The 19951-nt window shown below is 45.2% G+C and overlaps 1 protein-coding gene across 3 annotated transcripts in view; it reads left to right on the forward strand.

Moving 5' to 3' along the window:
* The window catches only part of IGF1R (insulin like growth factor 1 receptor), a 315543-nt gene that overhangs the window by 278131 nt on the left and 17461 nt on the right, over nucleotides 1–19951 (forward strand). For 2 of the 3 annotated variants that reach the window (XM_009250187.4, NM_001131787.1), the window contains 6 exon segments: nucleotides 2503–2605; nucleotides 3183–3253; nucleotides 7764–7993; nucleotides 8244–8354; nucleotides 12129–12288; nucleotides 15863–15992. In XM_009250187.4, coding sequence (XP_009248462.2) covers nucleotides 2503–2605; nucleotides 3183–3253; nucleotides 7764–7993; nucleotides 8244–8354; nucleotides 12129–12288; nucleotides 15863–15992 — 805 coding nt within the window. 3 annotated transcript variants of the gene reach the window in all.

Genomic DNA, 19951 nt, shown 5'->3' on the forward strand with positions numbered 1-19951 from the left:
CAGCTTGTTTTGGTGACATGACATGTTCCTGTCTGCCTTTGCTGCTCCATTTTTAACCTTTTAAGTGCCAGGATGCCGGTGGGAAATCGGGAGTCCTTCTGATGGAATTTTTCCAGCAGATGTTATCACATACTGCAGGGAAATTGGATCTGCGTGCTGGCCTTACTGTTGAGAAATTTTTCCTTATGTCAGACAAGACTCTGTCCTGCTACAGTTTAGTCTCATTTCCTCTTATTTAATCCTCCGAGGAGATGGAAGGTTTGGAAGCTTTCAGGCAACTGCCTTCCTTTTAGGAACTCCTTGTGTGCCTGAATACTATTAAATTACTCCTGAGACTTCTCTTTTCCAGATGAAATAATCTCAGGTCTTTTGGCCTTTTCTTGTAGCCCAATATCATACACCAGTTTCCTAGCCATTTAATCATTTTTGTTATTCTCTGGATGTGTTCCAGTTTCTCCATGTCCCTGTTGAAATGTGAAACTCAAAAAGAACACAGTACAGCCTGACCAGTAGTATAAGTGATATAAACAGCGGGCCTCGGGGGAAGAAAGAAAAATCTGCCAGCTTTCCGTTGGTAATGATCACCTCTGAGTGTTTTTAGGAATTACAAAATGCTGGAGCCTGCATCGATTTTGAGAGATATAATATCAATAAAAATATATTTTTTCTTCGATTAAAATACTTTCCATTTTAAAAATTAAAACAGCTTTAGTAGTCTTTAAAGAGTAACCATGATCACAGTTTTTAATGGCAAAAGAATCATTGATAGGGGATGTATGATTAATGTTTACTTGATCCCCAGTGATTCCAGGCCCATTTCCACATAGACATCTGTATTTGGATGTCTCAGAGAGGTCTCAGATTCCTTGTGCCAAAACCAAAATCACAGTTGTTGCCCTTGAAAGGCCTCTTCTCTCCTTTGCTCCTTAGCTCAGTCAGTGGCCTTGTAATCCATTTGTTACCCAAGCCAGGAACCTCACAGCATCCTTCACCCTTCTTTCTCTCCAGTCACCCCTTTTTCTTTCCAACCCAAGCCTCATGGATTCTGCCTCTTAAATGTCTCTGGAATCCAGCCCTCTATCACCACGAGCACCGCCACAGCTCAGACTCCAGGTCACTCGCCCTGGGGGGATGGTATGAGCTGTCATACTGTATGAGCCTCATCCTGGGGCCGTGACTTACCGAGCCAGATCATCTCTGTGAGTCTGCCTGGTGTAAAGACAAGGATCAGTGACTTCTTTGTAGGTCTGAACTGGGTAATGCAGAGCATGTCCTGGAGACATGGCATGTCCCCCCAATTCTCTAAGACATGACAGTGCCTTCTCTTAACTGCCAGGTCCCTCGGTCTGTCCTCAGCACAGCCGTTTTCCTGGAACTCGAATCTGATCAGTTCACTGCTGGGCCTGAAAGCTTTCGCTGACTCCTTTTAATCTGCAGAATGAGGTTGAAACTGCTTAGCTTGGACAGGGTCCCTTGTGAGCTGGCCCTGACTTCTCTCCAGTATCATCATTTTCTAGGAAAGCCATTTCCCCACAACCCCTAAGGAGAGCATATCATAAAGAAGTTTTCCCTTGGGGAGGATCCCTTGACTCCCTTCTCTCCTCTCCCTTCCTCTCTGAATCCTTGCCGTATGTGAAGTCCGCGTTTCTAGTTGTCATGCTACCTGTTGACACTAATTTCCCATGTCCCACAGAATGTTCCAGGCTGTGGGTCCATGTGCCTGGTGCCCAGCCTAGCATCTGCCATACAAGTGCTGGTTCTGATGACCAGTGGCCTCTGTCGGCTTAGACTTGTAACAGGACTCAAATGTTTACAGCAGCATTGGAAAGGGGTGCCGTCCAGTGTGTGCATGTGTGTGTGTGTTTATTTTAAATTGTCTATGGAACTGTCTCCAAGATTAAGGCCAGCAGGACTTGACCTATACATAGATGTAGACTATACATAGATGTAAGAATTTCTAGTCATTTTATGAAAATGAATTATTAGAAATAGAACGCTTGCTGCTGCAATTAGAAATAGAACGCTTGCTGCTGCAGGCATTTGAGTCCTTTTGCAGGCGTGAGACCACAAAGACTGCTTACCATCAGAACCAACACTTGTATGGCAGATGCTAGGCTGGGTACTGGGGACATGGACCAAACCCTGGAATATTCTGTGGGATGTGGGAAATTAGTGTCAAATGTATGCATTTTCACTAACAGTCATTAAACTGCATACAAAGATTATTTTTCTTCAGTCTATCATTGAAACTACTACGCCAGAATATACTGTACTTTAAAAAATGAGTATATGCCTCAGTCTGCGCATATTTACTCTTTTTTCAAATAATTGTTTGTTTGCCGTGTTCTATTTCTGACACCATTTACCTTCGGGAATTCTTACTGTATGATGGGGAGTAAACGAATATACAGGTTTTTTTCATACTTCTGACTGAGTGTGAAAAAATGAAATGAGCAGATTGTTCACCTGGTGATATTTCATCATTTCCTCCTCTTGCTGTAGCAGGATATGAAAACTTCATCCATCTGATCATCGCTCTGCCCGTCGCTGTCCTGTTGATTGTGGGAGGGTTGGTGATTATGCTGTACGTCTTCCATAGAAAGAGGTCAGTGATGTGCAAAGTTATGACACTTTCTGTGGCTAAGTGGTTTGATGATTTGAATGTGAGTGAAGGTAATATTTTTGAAGAGTTCAAGGAAATATTTTATGGACTGGAAAACCCGATTTTCCCATCAAATGTTCTTCCAGGAAAAGAGAACCTTTTCTAATGATTTTAACAACAGCCAAAATAATTTTTCGATAGTACAGACCTTCCCCTGGCTGGCTTTTCTGGTACACAGATACTGCTGCTGGTGCATACTTTTCCAAACGTGATGCACTAGCCTTCCCAATCAAATAAGCCTTTTTATTTCCAATGAAGTAAAGAAACAGATGTTTCTTAAAAAGCGCTAATCTCAGGCTACTGAGGAAGCCAGAAGATGTGTTAGCAAATGTCTGCTGGCCCACCCAGGCCTGAATTGGGAGTGTAGACAAGAGCTGCTGTAAACAGTAAGCTCTCCCCATTCTCTTCTTCTGATACCATGTGAGAGAGGATAAATGAAACTGTTGTAGCGAAGATGAAAGTATATACAGAAATGTATGGAGGTGGGGTTTTGTTAACGTAAATTTGATCTTTTTGACAGAAATAACAGCAGGCTGGGGAATGGAGTGCTGTATGCCTCTGTGAACCCGGAGTACTTCAGCGCTGCGGATGGTAAGAGTCTGGACCACCAGCACTGCCAGCGTGCAGGGGAGGTAGATCAGGAGCTTTCAGGAGGGTTGCTAATTTGGGAAAGAAAGGAGGTTTGCATTATTTTGAGCTACCTTTGGCCTTGGATCTGTCTTCATTAATATTTCTTTCCTTCTTTTTTTTTTTAATCAAAGTTTTTAGCAGTTCAGTGAATATGTCAAAACTTGTGGGACTGTATGGGGTGCCCCAAGGAAACACAGGCTTTAGAGATGAGTGTGGCCAGTGCAGTAATCAGTTTATTTAATTGCTTGAGATGTTATGCTAGAATGAAAACAGCTTTTTAATTGTTAACATCTAGTCAGAGGATATGCTGCAGCTGACAAAACAGTCCTTTTAAACTAGTTTCAGCTTGAGTATCATCTCATTATAATTGTCTTTGATGAATTACAGCTCTGCTTTTTTTTTATCATGGAATTTTTCTGTCATTCCCTTCCGATTAGGGTCATACGCTCATGGCTCATTCACATACCCCTTGGTAATAACTAATGAGGGCCATTCAGTTAAGCGGCTGGGAAGGTCTGACATGGAAGTTGGGTGATCCTCAATGGTTATTTCCTTTTTTGCTCTTTTCTTTCTAGCATTTTTATATCCAGACCTTTTGAGTGAGTCGAATTAGGGTGAGGGGTTGGTCACTGAGTCCGGTGATACTTAGGACCCTTAACTGGCACTTTGCTAGGGGCTTTTACAAACACCATCCCATTTGTTTCTGAAACCCCTGCAATGTGGGTTTTCTTAATGCCCATCTGCAGGTGAGGAAATGAACTCTGGGAAAAAACTTGCGCAGGCTCACATAGTTAGACAGTTGAGAAGTCAGGAGGAGAATGGAATCACTGTGGAAAGGGCTGTGAGGTCCCCCGGGCACGCAAGGAAATAGCCCGCAGGAGGGGCCGGACCAGATTCATCAAATGAATAAATAAGTGCGTGACGTTGAGTGAGTACGTTTAGAAAAAGTGTTTGCTGTCTTCTTGCCTCGGGAGAAGTGAAAGTAGATGCAGGAGATGTGAAATAAAGAGACATGATTATTCTAATTATTGTGATCAAATGAGAAGACATAAGAAAATACTTTGATAATGTGAAAACACTGTTATACTATGTAGGGTTTTACTGTGGTTTCTTTAATAATTTCTGATTCAGTTTATAGTAAAGTCAATCAAAAGCAGCCTCCTCTGAATGGGAATCACGTGCAGAATAATGACATTATTTCTATCTACATAAAGGTCTCACAAAGTTGGTTTTTTAATAGTAATATATACATACTTCTGTAGTGTGTGTATATAAGGCAGAGAGAACATTCTGGACGGATGCACACCGCACTTAGAAGAGTTGTTACTTGTGGAGAGGATCTTTCCCTTTAAAAAAAAAAAAAAAAAAGCCAGATGTGGTCGAATGCACCTGTAGTCCCAGCTACTCGGGAGACTGAGGTGAAAGGATTACCTGAGCCCAAGAGCTGCAGTGAGCTAGAATCCCACCACTGCACTACAGCCTAGGGAGCAAGACTGGCTCTTAAAATCCAGCAAGAAGATAGATATGCATTGTTTGTATGAATAATAGCTTCTAAAAAGAAAATCAGTAAGGAAGGGAGTCATCCCAGATAATGGAATTGATAGGAACAAGGCAAGACCACTGTCTCCCTCTGTGAGGGTGGACTGTGACTCTACCAGAGAAGCTATTCTGCTTTGAAATGCAGCACTAGAGGTTGGTGTGTGTAGCTTTTGACTGTGAAGTGTCCGGGAAGAGAAAGCATCAGTACAACAAATTCAGATTCTCATGGCTCTCATAGTGACTTGAATTCACGTTTTGTGTCCTTCTACAATGCTTTCATGATATGTCTTGGTACTTCATTACAACAAAAACAAACTTATTGCCACCCAGGTCGACAGGTGGGAACAGTGTCACCTTATTTGAACTTAATTTATTCGACCTTTGACAAGCACCTTATAGCCAGTTTCCTCAAGGGGCAACAAAATGACATTGCAGTTCAAAAGTGCTTTAAAAACTTCTTTTTCCCAAAGCTGTAATCTGCATGTCACCATTCTCCAGAGTACATTGAAAATCCCCTACAGGAAAGTGCTGATAACATTGTGCACAGAAACCACTCCTGGCTGGTGGCGCTGGGGATGGCTGCTTAAAGTCAGAGCTGTTGGGTTGAATTCAGAGAAAAGGATTGAGGATATTGACTTCAGGGACCTCCCAGGGAATGAATGTGATTGGTTTCAACTGCATGTTTTATGGCAGGCTAAATAGTTAATTCTGATTAAAAGCAAGCCTGGATTCTCAGAGATAAATGGCTGGAGACAGTGAACTCTTTATACTTTCTGAGGGGCATTGTGAAGAGCCTTATCTCCTGGGTTGTCTTGCATACTTACTCTCCTCTGACAAGCACCCGCCTCTTCTTCAGGGGTGCAAGCCACGTATGCCAGCTGGAGGGCAGAGTTCCATTCGTGAAACCCTTGAAACATATGTACTATGAAATACAAAAATGTACAGGAAAGAAAACCGAAGATGATTAATAAATTTCATATTGGACACCCCCTCAGAGGTCTACACTGATGGTGCCCCTCCTGGGCCTAATTTAGAATAAACATCTCTCCTTTGAGACATCACTTAAGGGTCGATAGTTGGGATATGGAGATGTTGGGATACAGTTGTCAGCCTCTCACATCCAGCCACAGGCCTAGGGTCAGCATCTGAAACCATGAAAGCAAAAACAGGTACCATCTCCACTTCCTTTCTGAGCCAGGACCACCTCCTTCCCACAGTCAGTGTGTGGTAGAGCCTGGTGGCAAGTCCCATCAGTCAAGGACATTAGCACACAGCATCAGAGGAATTACTGAATTTCATATGGATCTTATGGAATAGGTTGATTTTATTTTCATTTTTACCCTACCCATTTGGAGGTGTACAATTGAGCCTCTGTTTGGTTTTGTTTTCTTTCTTTCCAACCTTTTTCCTTTCTGTTTGTTTTGCCTTCATTCCTGCCTAGAAATATTTATTCATTCATTCATTCATTCATTCATTTTTTTGAGACAGGTTCTCACTCTGTTGCCCAGGCTGGAGTGCAGTGGTGCAGTCTCAGCTCACTGTAGCCTCAACCTCCTGGGCTCAGGCGATTCTCCTGCCTCAGCCCCCTGAGTAGCTGGGATTCCAGGTGTGCGCCATCACACCTGGCTAATTTTTTAATAGAGACAGTGTTTTGCCATGTTGCCCAGGCTGGTCTCAAATTCCTGGGCTCAAGCGATCCTCCCATCTTGGCCTGCGATTGCAGGCGTGAGCCACCGCACACGGCCTATTTATTTTCTTAAACCAGATCGAATCTAAACAGAAGCAGAAACTGGAGGAGAAATCCTATTCAGGCCTGGTATTTACTGTGCGTTCCTCCCAAATCTTTACCCATCGGTCAAGGTCCCTGAGTTCACAGAGCCCTGGAAACGCCTCTGCTCGTCAGCTGCCTAATTGCCTCTCCACACTGGGCACCACCGGGTCTCTCCCTCAGTCTCAGAGCTCAGTTGCTTCTGTACCTCATCAGGGATCCAGCCATCAAAGCCAAGGCTGGGGGACACTTGGACTAGAGTAATCCTACCAGTAATGCAGTTCAGCTTTGTAACCGCAAATTTTCTAGTAGCCGTATTTTTTAAAAGTAAAAAGAAACAGATCAAATGCATTTTAATATTGTTTTTTAGTTCCAATAATACATATCATGTAACCCAGTATATCCAAAATATCCATTTTAACATGGAGTCAGTATTAAAGTTACCTAAATATTTCACTTTTTTTTTTTTTTTTGGTCTAATCTTTGAAATCCCATGTGCATGTCTCAAATTAGACTAGCCACATGGAATGCTCAGGAGTCCCATGTAGGGACCAGCTACCATGTTAGATAGCCCAGGCATAGCATCTGTGTTGAGGACCCTGACACCTCTTTTGGATTCATCCAAGAAGTAGGACCTTACATGCACCATCATCACCTCTCATATGTGACTCTGGCCTTTTTCCCAACCCGGCATAAGAACTCTTCCCTCTCCCTACTACTCTCCTCCTTTTCACATTTGCATTTTAATCTGTTGGTGAAGACGGGTAAAATCCTGCTTGACCATTTCATTCAGTTTCTCTATCCCCTATGGTTAATTTGTTTTTTTCAAAAATGTATTTTTTTGTAATGAAAAGAAATTTTTAAAAAACAACTGCTTTCTTTACTAGACTTCCTTGCTTTGTTTTGGTCCTTCTATCTGTTAGTATCCTCACATTATCTTGAAATCCTCAGAGATCTGAAATACTAGGACTGACTGTACAGTTTTCTTACTCAAATCTGTAGCATGTGGAAAGTTGACAACAAGCTATGCCATCGCCTCCTGGTACTCTCCTCTGTGGGTTTAAGGAAGCAGCATCTTACATTCTTTGGCTTAGAGTTCCCCCAAAGCACGTTCTGTCTGAGGGCTTGTTTCTGTACCTGCTTTAATTACGGTTTCTTCTCCAGTGTACGTTCCTGATGAGTGGGAGGTGGCTCGGGAGAAGATCACCATGAGCCGGGAACTTGGGCAGGGGTCGTTTGGGATGGTCTATGAAGGAGTTGCCAAGGGTGTGGTGAAAGATGAACCTGAAACCAGAGTGGCCATTAAAACAGTGAACGAGGCCGCAAGCATGCGTGAAAGGATCGAGTTTCTCAACGAAGCTTCTGTGATGAAGGAGTTCAATTGTCACCATGTGGTAAGAGAAAGTTCCTGAAAAGCCAAAATGCAGCACAGGGAGAGGGTATCACACAAGCCTCCCAGTATGTTCATGGCTGCATGTACCCATGGGTTTGGTGTCTTGCCTTTGCCTTCTGGATAGTTACCCCATTACCTCACTGTTACCTTCAGACCGCTGTGCTCAGACCAGGCTGCAGCACCACAGAGACACAGGCACCAGCAAGAGCCACCCTGACCCTCTGAGTCTTTCTCTTTTTGATTCCTCCCAGGTGCGATTGCTGGGTGTGGTGTCCCAAGGCCAGCCAACACTGGTCATCATGGAACTGATGACACGGGGCGATCTCAAAAGTTATCTCCGGTCTCTGAGGCCAGAAATGGAGGTCAGTTTTCATTTCCAGCAGTATTGCATGTTGCCTTGTCTGCTGTCTTTCCTTTAGAACCTCCCTGCAAGGAAATGCTGTGTCTTTAAATCAGTTTACTTTCCAGCATCCAGTGTTTCTTACTGCATGCTCGGTTATAGGTCATTTATGCAAAGGATTTCCCCAACTAGAGTCAGACTCTGATCTTCGTGAGGGGAACTTCCTGTTCCTTGGATCCCCTCTGCTAAGCCCCTCTGTGCCTTTGTTCCTGCATTCCCTCTGCCCCCAGTCCCCTCCCCACATCTGTGTCCACCTGCCAAGCCAGGCCAGTGCCACTCCCTCCCCAAAGCTTTCCTGCCCCACTCCAGTAACCATATCCTCTGCGAACTTCTCGATGCGCTTGACTCACATCCTTGTATGCGTTCTCTCTCGTTGTGTTGTGTTGTGTTGTTATTGGAGTGTGTACCCCCTCCACCCCGCTGTGTTTAGCTTTTCATCTCAGTCCAAGTGTGTGGCTCAGGGCCGCATTTGTGACAGGCACTCTGTCAATAAATGTGTGTTACAGTTCAAGGTTAAGCTGCCTGGATTCTTGCCCTTGCATCTGGGAAGTTGCTGGGTGATTTCCCACCCAGCTCTGTGCGCAAGATGTTCACTCATTCATAAACCCCCTCCCCACACACAGTCCCCTTCCCTGGCATTGTTGGCGGTCCTTGTCTTTGCCACTGGGAATCTGGTTTCCTCAGACTCTACGTCCACGTTTCAGGATTGATCCAGAGTCAGTGTCTTGCTTGTGCTTTTGAATGAATGATCCCACCTCAGCTGCAGGATTTCTGCTTAGTTTCCTAAAAATTTCACTTTGGGTTATGAGCTTCAAATTCTAAACCTGCTAAAGTCCTATGCAATTTTTCATTAAAAGTCACCGTGGTGTCACCACCCTCTGTAGTATTAACCCACAGGCCAGGTTTTTAACATACGTGGGCATGACTTTTGAGTAATTAATTCTACAAATAAACTGGGAGATAAATGCTGAGAAATAAAGCCAGCAAGAACTGCGTTTTCATTTGGTTGCCTCCGTGGGTCTGAAGTCCTCCTCCCTTTGACCCTTACTTTGCCACTTACTGGGTAAGCGGTGTGTCTGCTTTTATTCCTTAGAAGCAGTAACTTCCCTTTCTCAGCCCCTTTGGAAATTCTTTTGCCGTTCTTCATTTGGGCTTAATTTTTTTAATGTTCTTTGAATCGGCAACTTAATCATCTCCCAAGTGACAGTTTCTTAATTTTAGTTCCAAGCACCTGTTCACATATCATTTCATTTATTTACAGCACATGGTGTTTGGGGCCAAGTGTGGACTGGGGCTCCAAGCAGGGTGGTTTACAAAATTCCCACCCTCTGTTCTGCCAAGCATTGGTCCCCAGCACCCCTGGGTGTTAGCGCCTCTTCCTGGTTGACTCACTTACTTTCTCTCTCTGTCTCTCTCTCTCTGTCTCTCTCACTCTCTTTCTTTCTTTCGAGATGGAGTTTTGCTCTGTTGCCCGGGCTGGGGTGCAGTGGCATGATCTCAGCTCACTGCAACCTCCACCACCCGTGTTCAAGCGATTCTCCTGCCTCAGTCTCTCAAGTAGCTGGGATTACAGGTGTGCCCCACGATGCCCGCCTAATTTTTGTATTTTTAGTAGGGACGGGATTTCACCATGTTGGCCAGGCTGGTCTTGAACTCCTGACCTCAGGTGATCCACCCACCTCAGCCTCCCAAAGTGCTGGGATTACAGGTGTGAGCCGCTGCGCCTGGCCCTTAGTTCACTTTAATACACAAAACAGCATGAAGGAGAGAAGCTTGATGAAATAGGTGACTGGAGATCTGGCAGAGTATTTCTTGCCAGCATCAACTGAGGCACCTCTGAAAAGTCCGAAACTCGCTCCCTTCCTCCCCAGTTTCAGGCACAGAATAAAAATTCAGAACATGTGGCCTTGGTCCTGGCTCTGCGGCTGGTGGCCTGTGGCCCTCAGACAGCCGCTGCAGGCTCCTGGGCCTCAGTGTCCTCAATATAAAATAAGAGGGTGGGACAAGATGACTGAAGTCCCTTTCAGAACTAAAATTCACCTTTAGATTGGTCAAATTTAAATTTTTTCTTTCTAGCTCATGTCAAGTATTAAAATGTGTGCACTTACCCTGCAGTTTCATTATATTCAACCTGCTCCCCTGACCAAGTTTCACTTACGTGTCTCACTACGAGTAGGTGTGTATGTATACTTGTCTTAAATAGCTCTAACCAAATTAAAGGAAAGAATGGCAGTGTAACACCATGAACTGACAAAATTTCAGCCCTCTGTCTTTCTCCGTGCGTAAAATTGTATGCTTTTGTTGATTCTGTTCACAGCAATTATCAATGACCACTTCATAACACACGTAGGTCATACTGTAATATTTAAGAATTGTGAGCATAAACTTTACATTTCATGTGCATATTTCCTCATGCATCACACATATCTAAAGCCCTAAAAAGTAGTGATTTGGACTTACCCCCAGTGACTTAATGTTGCTTCCTCAGATAACCACGTGATAAGTGTTTTAAGTCACCAAGAGACAGCTTTGACAGCCTGTTCAGAATTCAAAGGTTTGTGTCACTGAATGTAGAGAACCAACCCAGAAGTACCGAGGAGTTGTTATACTGATTCCAAATACTAGCTTTCAGTAGAAACTAGCACCTCACAGGGCAACAGCATCCACTGAGCATTGACTGTGTGCCAGGCACCACTGGGCACTTTCTGTGCATGGCCCCAGGTCATCTTCTCATCAGTGAAACCATTGTGATACCCCATGTGGAAAAGCCTGGGCATGCTCATCTGGTGGCTGGCCTACAGGTGTGGGACCTGTCAGAGCCCTATGGCTTTGCAGTGTTGTATGAGATGCTTTGTGGTCAAGAAAACCAAGGTAGAGTCTGTTGTACTTGTATATGCAAAAGTAAAAGGTAGTATTAAAATTAGGGACTGTGATTGTTTTAGGATGGAGAGACTTGGACATGTGTTTTATATAAAACTTTTTTCTAAATGGATGTATTATTTAGGGGTAATTCTTTTTAATTCCAAAGCCAGCATGTTGCTGTCCTCTGCAAAGAGGAAATGCTTATCCATGTTACTTATTTCTGGTTTCCTCCAAGACAAGCTTCAGCTGGACTTCAGTTGCCAAGGACTTGTCTTCCATGATGCCCACAGAAAATAATAATGCCACATTGTAAGGTGAAAACAGTAATCCTGGTATTTTTGTATTTTAGAAGAAGGTTGAAGGGAAAGAAAAGGATTAAATAATTTATAACGATGCTTTTATGGGAAATAAAATATACCATGTCCATTTGGAAACACATTTGCTTACTTCCACACAGCCTTTGTAACGTGCTCGCCTTCCTCTTATCTGTGCTTTGGTGATGGAAATAAAAGGAACATATAAATAAATAGGAATTTGAGTAACTGAGAATCCTTACTACCAAACATGGCTTGTTTCACTTTAAAAAAATTTTGCCCTACCCAAAATGGAAAATGTTGGTCCTAGAGAGTGCAAATTGGAGTTTCCCTCACCAGCTCTGATGTGGTCAGGGAGCAAGTGCAAATAAGCTTGCGGGGAGCAAGCAGGTGCCATGCTCTCCATGATGGTTTGTTCCTTCCGAGCAAGTCCTGGTTTCTTAGCATAAACAACCCACGGTGCCCAGATTGAACAAAGATGATATGCAAACCTCGAAAGAAATTGGCATGGAAAAAAAAAATCCAAAATTCTCATGTGAATTTTTTTAAATCTCCAACAGAATAATCCAGTCCTAGCACCTCCAAGCCTAAGCAAGATGATTCAGATGGCCGGAGAGATTGCAGACGGCATGGCATACCTCAACGCCAACAAGTTCGTCCACAGAGACCTTGCTGCCCGGAATTGCATGGTAGCCGAAGATTTCACAGTCAAAATCGGAGGTGTGTCCTTAGCTTTCCAGGTCTGGGCAAGAACTAAACTCAGGTGTTTTGAGGACCTTGTTGGCATTAGTCTGCCCCGGAGAGGTTTTCTAGTGTGTCCCTTGAGTGCACAGACTCTTTCTTGGGAATGATGTGATTGTCTCCAGTTGATGGTCACAAACCTGGCACGGTCAGTCCCAATGCTGATAGCTCATGGACATGGTGGTTCAGATACTGGGCACGGTCCTTGAGGCTGGCTCTCCAGACGTTTGAGGCATTTCTTGGTAGAACACTTTTTAGCATTGGTTACAGAAATAATTAAGACAGTGTCTTCAGGAGATTTTGACTGGGGAATAAAACTCACTGTCCAACCTTGCATTCATCCCTCCAATTTTCCTAGCTTATAAGGAGCATTGCTCCCCTTCCAGGGACCCACATTGGTTTCTAAGAGGCAAGCTGCCCTAATGACGAAGGCTCTGCATGGAGCAGGAGCAGTGGCAGGAGCTGGCATGGCAGTCCCTTAGGTGAGGGACGATCACTGCTCACTGGGTTTCATGGCTGGGGCTGGCCAGCCTCCAAGCTCTCGACCACTCTCTCACAACACTTACTGTCCTACTCTTAGCTGACCAGCCTACTGGTTAGATCCCCTTGTTACCACCACCCACTGTCACACCAGAAAAAGGGGTTGGGTTGAATTTCTGAGCAATGGTTAAAACCCACTTCAGCCTTTAGGTTTGTGTTTTTACTTTGGTCTTTTAATCTGCCTAATAAAAACACACATAACATCAGGGCTGCTCAGGAAACCATCTGTTTTTACCAGGATTCTCATCTTCCCACTATGATACGATGATAGTTTAGAAAAATACCAAATATTTATCCTGAGAAACTTCAGGGGAGATTTAACACCCAAAAGAAGCTATTTCAAATGGACCTCTGTGTCTAGTTTTTGAACTGCCTTTTCTGGAAGTGTTCACCTTCCTTTAGTAACATATTTTTTTCCCCTAGTAGTGATTTTTTAATGAAATGTTTTAGCCCCTTTAGTGAACAATGAGAATCTTTTAGAGAACGGTTTCTTTTTTTGAGACGGAGTTTTGCTCTTGTTGCCCAAGCTGGAGTGCAGTGGCACAATCTTGGCTCACCACAACCTCCACCTCCCAGGTTCAAGCGATTCTTCTGCCTCAGCCTCCTGAGTAGTTGGGATTACAGGCACCTGCCACCACGCCCAGCTAATTTTTTGTATTTTTAGTAGAAACGGAGTTTCATCATGTTAGCTAGGCTGGTCTTGAACTCCTGACCTCAGGTGGTCTACCCGCCTCGGCCTCCCAAAGTGCTGGGATTACAGGCATGAGCCACACGCCCGGCTGAGAATGGTTTCTGAAGTAGGGGTGAGTGTCTTTCTTTTTACTCTGTAGGAGCTAGAGGTATTGAAATGGAGCCATATCCCAGAGCCCACATCCCTCCGTCAACAGAGTTCCTCGTTCAGGATCCACCATTGTGTCCCTAGGTTTGGCACATTGAGACATCCTCACGTTTGGTGCCCTGTGAAGCCGGGCAGCCCTCAGAGGCAAAGGAGTCCCAAGAGGCCGTCATGCCTCAGGGCTCCCGGGAAAGAGCCGCCCACGTCCCTGGCTGGGCTTCCTTTGTGCGCCCAGCTCATTTCTCCTTCCCTCTCTGTAGAACTCAGATTGTCCCCATGGAAATGCCAGCCAGCTCCCCTTTCCCAGTGCAGGGGAGAGCACAGGGACTGGGGAGCCAGGTGGACCTGAGGTGGGCCAGTTCTGCCACTGATGGATGAGAGACTTGGGCCAGGTGCCTTACATCCGCGAGCCTCAGTTTCCTCACCTCAGAAATAGGGTGATAATGTGACAGACCCCATGGGGTTATGAGAAGGACTTGGTGCGGGAAAGCAGCAGCACGTGCCTGGCACGGGGCAGGGCCTCTCCAGATGGCAGTTCCTGTCTGCATCTTCTTTCCACCCTCCTGGTACATGGGAGGAACTCAGTTTCTCCCCACTGCACGTCACCCTGGGAGAGGTGTTTTTTGTGCCAATTGCCATTTTAAATCCAAATCAGCAGGGATCATGTTTGCTGTTGAACCATGTGGCATATTTATAGTGATTTTTTTTGTAATCATGGTTTTTCTTTCTAGAATTTCAAGTTTTTCATTTGTGCTGAGGAAGATCGTTTGTGTTTTTTAATAGGATTCCTTCTTTTCCACCTGTGCAAGTAAAGGCAAATCCCCTATTTGCATGTCACTGGATTAATTCACAGATAACACTTTCACACTTCATTCTTATTCTTCACAAGGGTTCAAGATGTTTCCCAATGCCCAGCGTCTCATGGATGACAAATATGACAAGTAATTTTACCAGAGGCAGTTTGAGGGCTCTTAGCATAGCACAAGTAAATTATGTTGGTTCAAGTCCAAGGAACTTTGTTCCCTTTGTGTTTGCTTTTGTAGCCTTACCTCTTTGTGGCATGAGTTAGAGACATACATGAGCATTTTAAAGTGGAGCAGCCCTTTCTCCTGGGAAGGAGAACGGAAGAGTCCACTTAAGAAAAGGTTGTATGATTGAGTGCAAAATCAAAATCTGACAAAGCAGCAATAATTGAGGATTATAAAGCGAGGCTGCCATCAAACATAATTATGTGGCATCTTCTGGAGACATGGAAAATGGAAGAACTTTTCAGAAATGAGTGGGACTATTATGTTGAAAGACAGTATTGAGTAATAGCTTCAGGGGCCTCGTAAATAGCATCTCTTCCTCATCTTACTGGGTACTTTTGTCATCAGGAATTGTTACCCTGAATATTTTCCCCCTTATTAAGCAGTGAAATTATTTACTTTTCTCCAGTGATGGGGCAGTGCTACCAAGTTAAGTAAGCATCTGTACTCTCCTGTTTATTTGGTCAGGTTTTAAAACCATGTGTAAATGACCAGTGGTCTCTGCAGTACTATATATTTTCTTAAATTGTGGGACTCTAATTTTTACACCGCCTCCTTTTTTCTTATTCTTATTTTCAAGACAGGGTCTCACTCTGTCACCCAAGCTGGAGTGCAGTGTTGTGGTCATGGCTCACTGCAGCCTCAACCTCCAGGGCTCAAGTGATTCTTCCACCTTAGCCTCCTAAGTACCTAGGAACACAGGTGCACACCACCACTCACAACTGGCTAATTCTTTATTTTTTTTATACAGACAGGGTCTTGCTATGTTGCCCAGGCTGATCTTGAATTCCTGGGTGCAAGCGATCTTCCTGCTGTGGCCTCCCAAAGTGCTGGGATTACAGGCGCTGAGTCACTGCACTCAGCCTGCCTCTCATTTAAATGCAATAAGGGAATTAACTTCTTAAGGGAATCAAATTGTAAATATATTAAAAGTGGAGATTGCTTGGTATTTGCTCATCATGTGGTTAATCATCCCTTACTGTCTCTACCTTATAAAATTGCAAACCCTAATATTTGGCCGCCTTAAAGTGGGACGTGTCTGTGTCTTGCCTTGTGTCTCTCCACATATAATGAGTGTAGGGTCCTCTGCTGCAACAGTAGTGGTGCTTGCTCCAGCGTGTGACTCTGCGCCCTCTCTTCCCCCTTACAGATTTTGGTATGACGCGAGATATCTATGAGACAGACTATTACCGGAAAGGAGGGAAAGGGCTGCTGCCCGTGCGCTGGATGTCTCCCGAGTCCCTCAAGGATGGAGTCTTCACCACTTACTCGGACGTCTGGTATGAGAGCCTTCACTGCATTGCCAGCCTGGAGCCCCAGCCTCCACACTCCCACCAGCTCAGTCTCCAGGGCTTTATCTTTCTCTGTTCATTGTTACCCGTTTCCAGCTTGAGCTCAGTGTTGTGTGAGCCACACTTTTTCATCACTGAGGTGTTCCTATTGTCAGTGGGCTAACTAAGGGCAGAAGGGCATTTGTGGGACCAACATTCTTTCCGTCTTCAGCAGATACCGATTATGTTTCCAGGAGCTGGGATGTGCCAGAAGCCGTCACCTCTTTTTGTTTCTCCCCTGCCTGCCTTCTTTTTCTTTTCCTCTTTCTCAATAAATAGATACTGTCTGTGTGTCTGCCTCACCTAATCTAACCCTCAGATTGCAGACAGTGCTTTATGTAGACCCAAAGCTTATGAGTCCTGATTGTGTTTTCCTGCTGGTCCCATCTGCTGTCTGTCTTTCAGTGGGCATCCACCGTTGTGGACCCAGGGATGGTTATGGGAAGCAAAACGTCTCCCTTAATCGTAAACAGTGTCTTCCAGTGGAAGCCCATCGGCCGAGGGATCAGAGGCCTCTCGGTAGTATTGTTTATTGCGGTTCCTTGGCAACATTGCAGAGAGGCAGTCAGGTTCTGAAATACAGCTGAGGTTATTGGCAGGCTGAGGCCCTGGCACAGGCACCTTCTAGAATGTCATCTAGTGTCTTGGCTTTCCTCTGGGGGGATCCCATTGCTGTTGTGTTACAGAAATGGTAGTTGTTTACTCCAACAGTCTGGATGACCGCATAGAGGAACTATTTCAATAGTGACTGACATCATTTTTTTTTTTAACCTCGTAAACCTTTCACAGTTCAGGGGCCTTGGATCTTATTTTGAAGACAGGTGCAAATTGGAAATAGCATTTGAATATGACCCGGCAAAGCATGATTGCTTCTTAAGCTCAAGTATGAGATGTGTTTTACAATCAGCTTGTCCAAGATGGTTATCTCTTTACTGTCAAATCAAAGTGCTCTGCATGGTGTTGAGAGATTGGGGTGGTGAGGAGAGGGCAAGCCTGGATATGTGCATGCATCTGTTTATTCTAGGCTTCGTGCCTCCAAGAGCTTGGAGGTCAGCTTGTAGTATAACAAAATAGAAAACTATACAGCCAGGGAGAACAGAAGCAGGATAGAACGATAAAGTGTTGTTCATATCTCTCAGGCAAATTTTACCCAAATTCTGACTAGCAGTCACTGCACAAGCAGCAACAAAGGGACATAGAGTGTGTTCATTGCCAATTTCTGTCCATTTGACTACATAACTACTATGAACCAATACGAAAAGATATGTATAAACGTGAATAGGCGTTTGGTATTCATTCCATGAAATGCTGAGGCATTGACAGTGCTTCAGGTTTTGTTTGTTTTTTAACACAGGCTTTGAGGATAGCACAGGTCAGGGAGGCCAGGGCTTTGGAGTAGGTTTCTCAGCTGTCCAGGCTCTAAACTAAAGCTGTCCCTCTCAAAAGAATGGAAATGATTTTAGGTTGTATTCAACAGCACAAAGCAATGATTCCTAAATAGTTAAAAATCTAGAAAGAAACACAAAGAATTTTATTTGACTTTGTAGAAGAGACCCCAGAATTTTAGGATTTGGGATGTATCCCTGCAGTCAGGCCCAGTCCCCAACGCACCCACAGATCTTTGACAGCTGGTGATTGAGCTTCTGCTAAGAGGTTTCCTTCCAGGGAACTCCATGTTCACTTCCTCACAAAGGCAGGCCAGCCTCATGCTTTAGACATCCTTGTTCTTAGCAGATCTCTTGTGTTCTGCTACGTCAGCCTCTGTGTGACACCCATTGGACCTTCTCTCTGTAGCACAATTGCATACCTTGCTCTGTTCTTGGTAAGATAGGTCTAGGAGTCATCGAAGGAGGTGTGTCTGTTCTAGCCAGAACACCTCCAGGTTTCCCGCTGTCTTCCAGGACTTCATTCCCAGGCCCTTGGGCACTGTGGCTGCTCTCCCCGCAGCTCCCTGTAGCACCACGTCCCTCTGAAATGACAAGGGTGCCCTCTAGGCATGGAGGAAACCAGACAAAGGACTGGGGAGCTGCACCCCACAGCCTAGAGCTGTGCCTTCTTCCCGAGCATCTGGATCACCCAACACATAATCTTTATTTTTTATTAAGAAGCTTTCCAAATAGTCACAAATAGCCAAGGTTATTTGCTTCTTTCATGGCTAATTACCATCTGTGGGGAATGTGGATTTCTCTGTAGGTTTTAATTTGCTGGTGAGTGGGCCATTGCTACCATCCCCTCCTGGTGTGGGGAAGTATAGTTACTGAATGCTGCCTCCAGCCAGCACGGGCATTGCAGGGGGACTCACAGCCTCGGGTCTGCCCCCTGGGGAAACAACGTCAAGGTTCCTAATTAGAAAGGGCTTTACACAGAGACATTTATCTAATGTTTGAAGATTAAATCTGTCCATGAAATGGAAGACTTGATTTTATATGAAGTCATGAATAGCCAACACCACATAGTAAAATACCGGCTTTGAAAAACACAGAGGTGTTGCATATTTCTCAGTGCTTCTGACTGGCTGTGTGGCCTTGGTTAAACCTCAGAGCTTCTCTGGCCTTCGGTTGCTCCATCTGTAAGGCAAGGTCTGTCTAGAGAAGTCTGCGGTACCTGAATAGATGTTTAAATGGCTCCTGTGGCAACTGGTATTGTGTAGAGATGGTTCAGTGTCCACACCTTGCAGTTGTCACATGAAGCTGTGAAGGACGACTGACTCCAGCACTCGGTGGCCCTCAGTGACAGGTGATGTTGACCTCAGACAAGAGTTGCTCAGGAGATAGGCTTTGCAGTTCAACTCCACAAGCATTTGTGGAGAGCTAGGTCTGCTACCTCCTGTATTGTTGCCTGTGTGTGATGGTAAGGCTCTTGGGGGTGTGGAAGATGCGGGGATGATTGATGATGATGATGATGATTGATGATGCGGGGATGATGATGATGATGACGACGATGATGATGGATGATGATGATGATGATGATGATTGATGATGCGGGGATGATGACGATGACGACGATGATGATGGATGATGATGATGATGATGACGATGATGATGGATGATGATGATGATGATGACGACGACAACGACAACGTCGTCGTCATCCTGGTCCTGGAAGGGTAAAGTCTTGTGGAGAAGAGGAAGCAATTCTGACAGTTTGGGGTTGCAGAAGCCTTCACAGAAGAGATGAAGTTGTGTAGGCACCCTAAGTATGGATTGTCACAAAAAGAGCACTAGGAAGCGGGGCGGGGCGGGGGTGGGGGGTTCCTGGCAGTGGGAATGCTGGGCAAGCATGGCAGTAGGGAGCACCTGCTGCAGGTGGGGTTGGTGAGGTTTCCTTGGGGGACTTAGGCTGCAGAGAGATCAAGACAGGCCTCAGCTGTTGTGTTAGGTATCCTGGACTAATTCTTTAAGCCCTGTTAAGGTTTCTGAACCAGAGGGTGATTAGAGCTGTGCTTGAAGAAGTTCTTGTTAGCCGGAGTATACGGCTGCATTGAGCAAGATGCTGTAACCAAAGAAGAGAGGGGTGTGGCGGGCCAGGCAAGGAGGATCCTGCACACTGAGGGAGCTCTGAGGGACGGAAGGAGGGTGCCAGACCTTGGACAGACGTGAGCCTGGGTGGACAGGTCGCAGTGGGACTCCGAGGAGGCCGAGGGCGTGGGTGACAGCAGGCGGACTGCTCGGGTGGAATGGGATCAGCTGCAGGGAAGCTGCGGGAAGAACGGGGCACAAATCAGAGCTCAGTGTGAGACGCAGTGAATTTGTGGGTAGCCCAGTAACCAAGAACTTGGAATGGAGCAGTTGGGCCGGGAGGGCCAGGGCGGGGGCCGTGCCGTGAGAACTGGCTGCCTGCAAGCCACTGACACAGCCAGGAAAGGCACGTGGGGCAAGAGGAGAAGTGGGTCTGGGAGGGAGCCACAT

The sequence above is a fragment of the Pongo abelii genome, chromosome 16 (genome assembly GCF_028885655.2).
Source record: "Pongo abelii isolate AG06213 chromosome 16, NHGRI_mPonAbe1-v2.0_pri, whole genome shotgun sequence".
Taxonomy (NCBI): Eukaryota; Metazoa; Chordata; class Mammalia; order Primates; family Hominidae; genus Pongo; species Pongo abelii.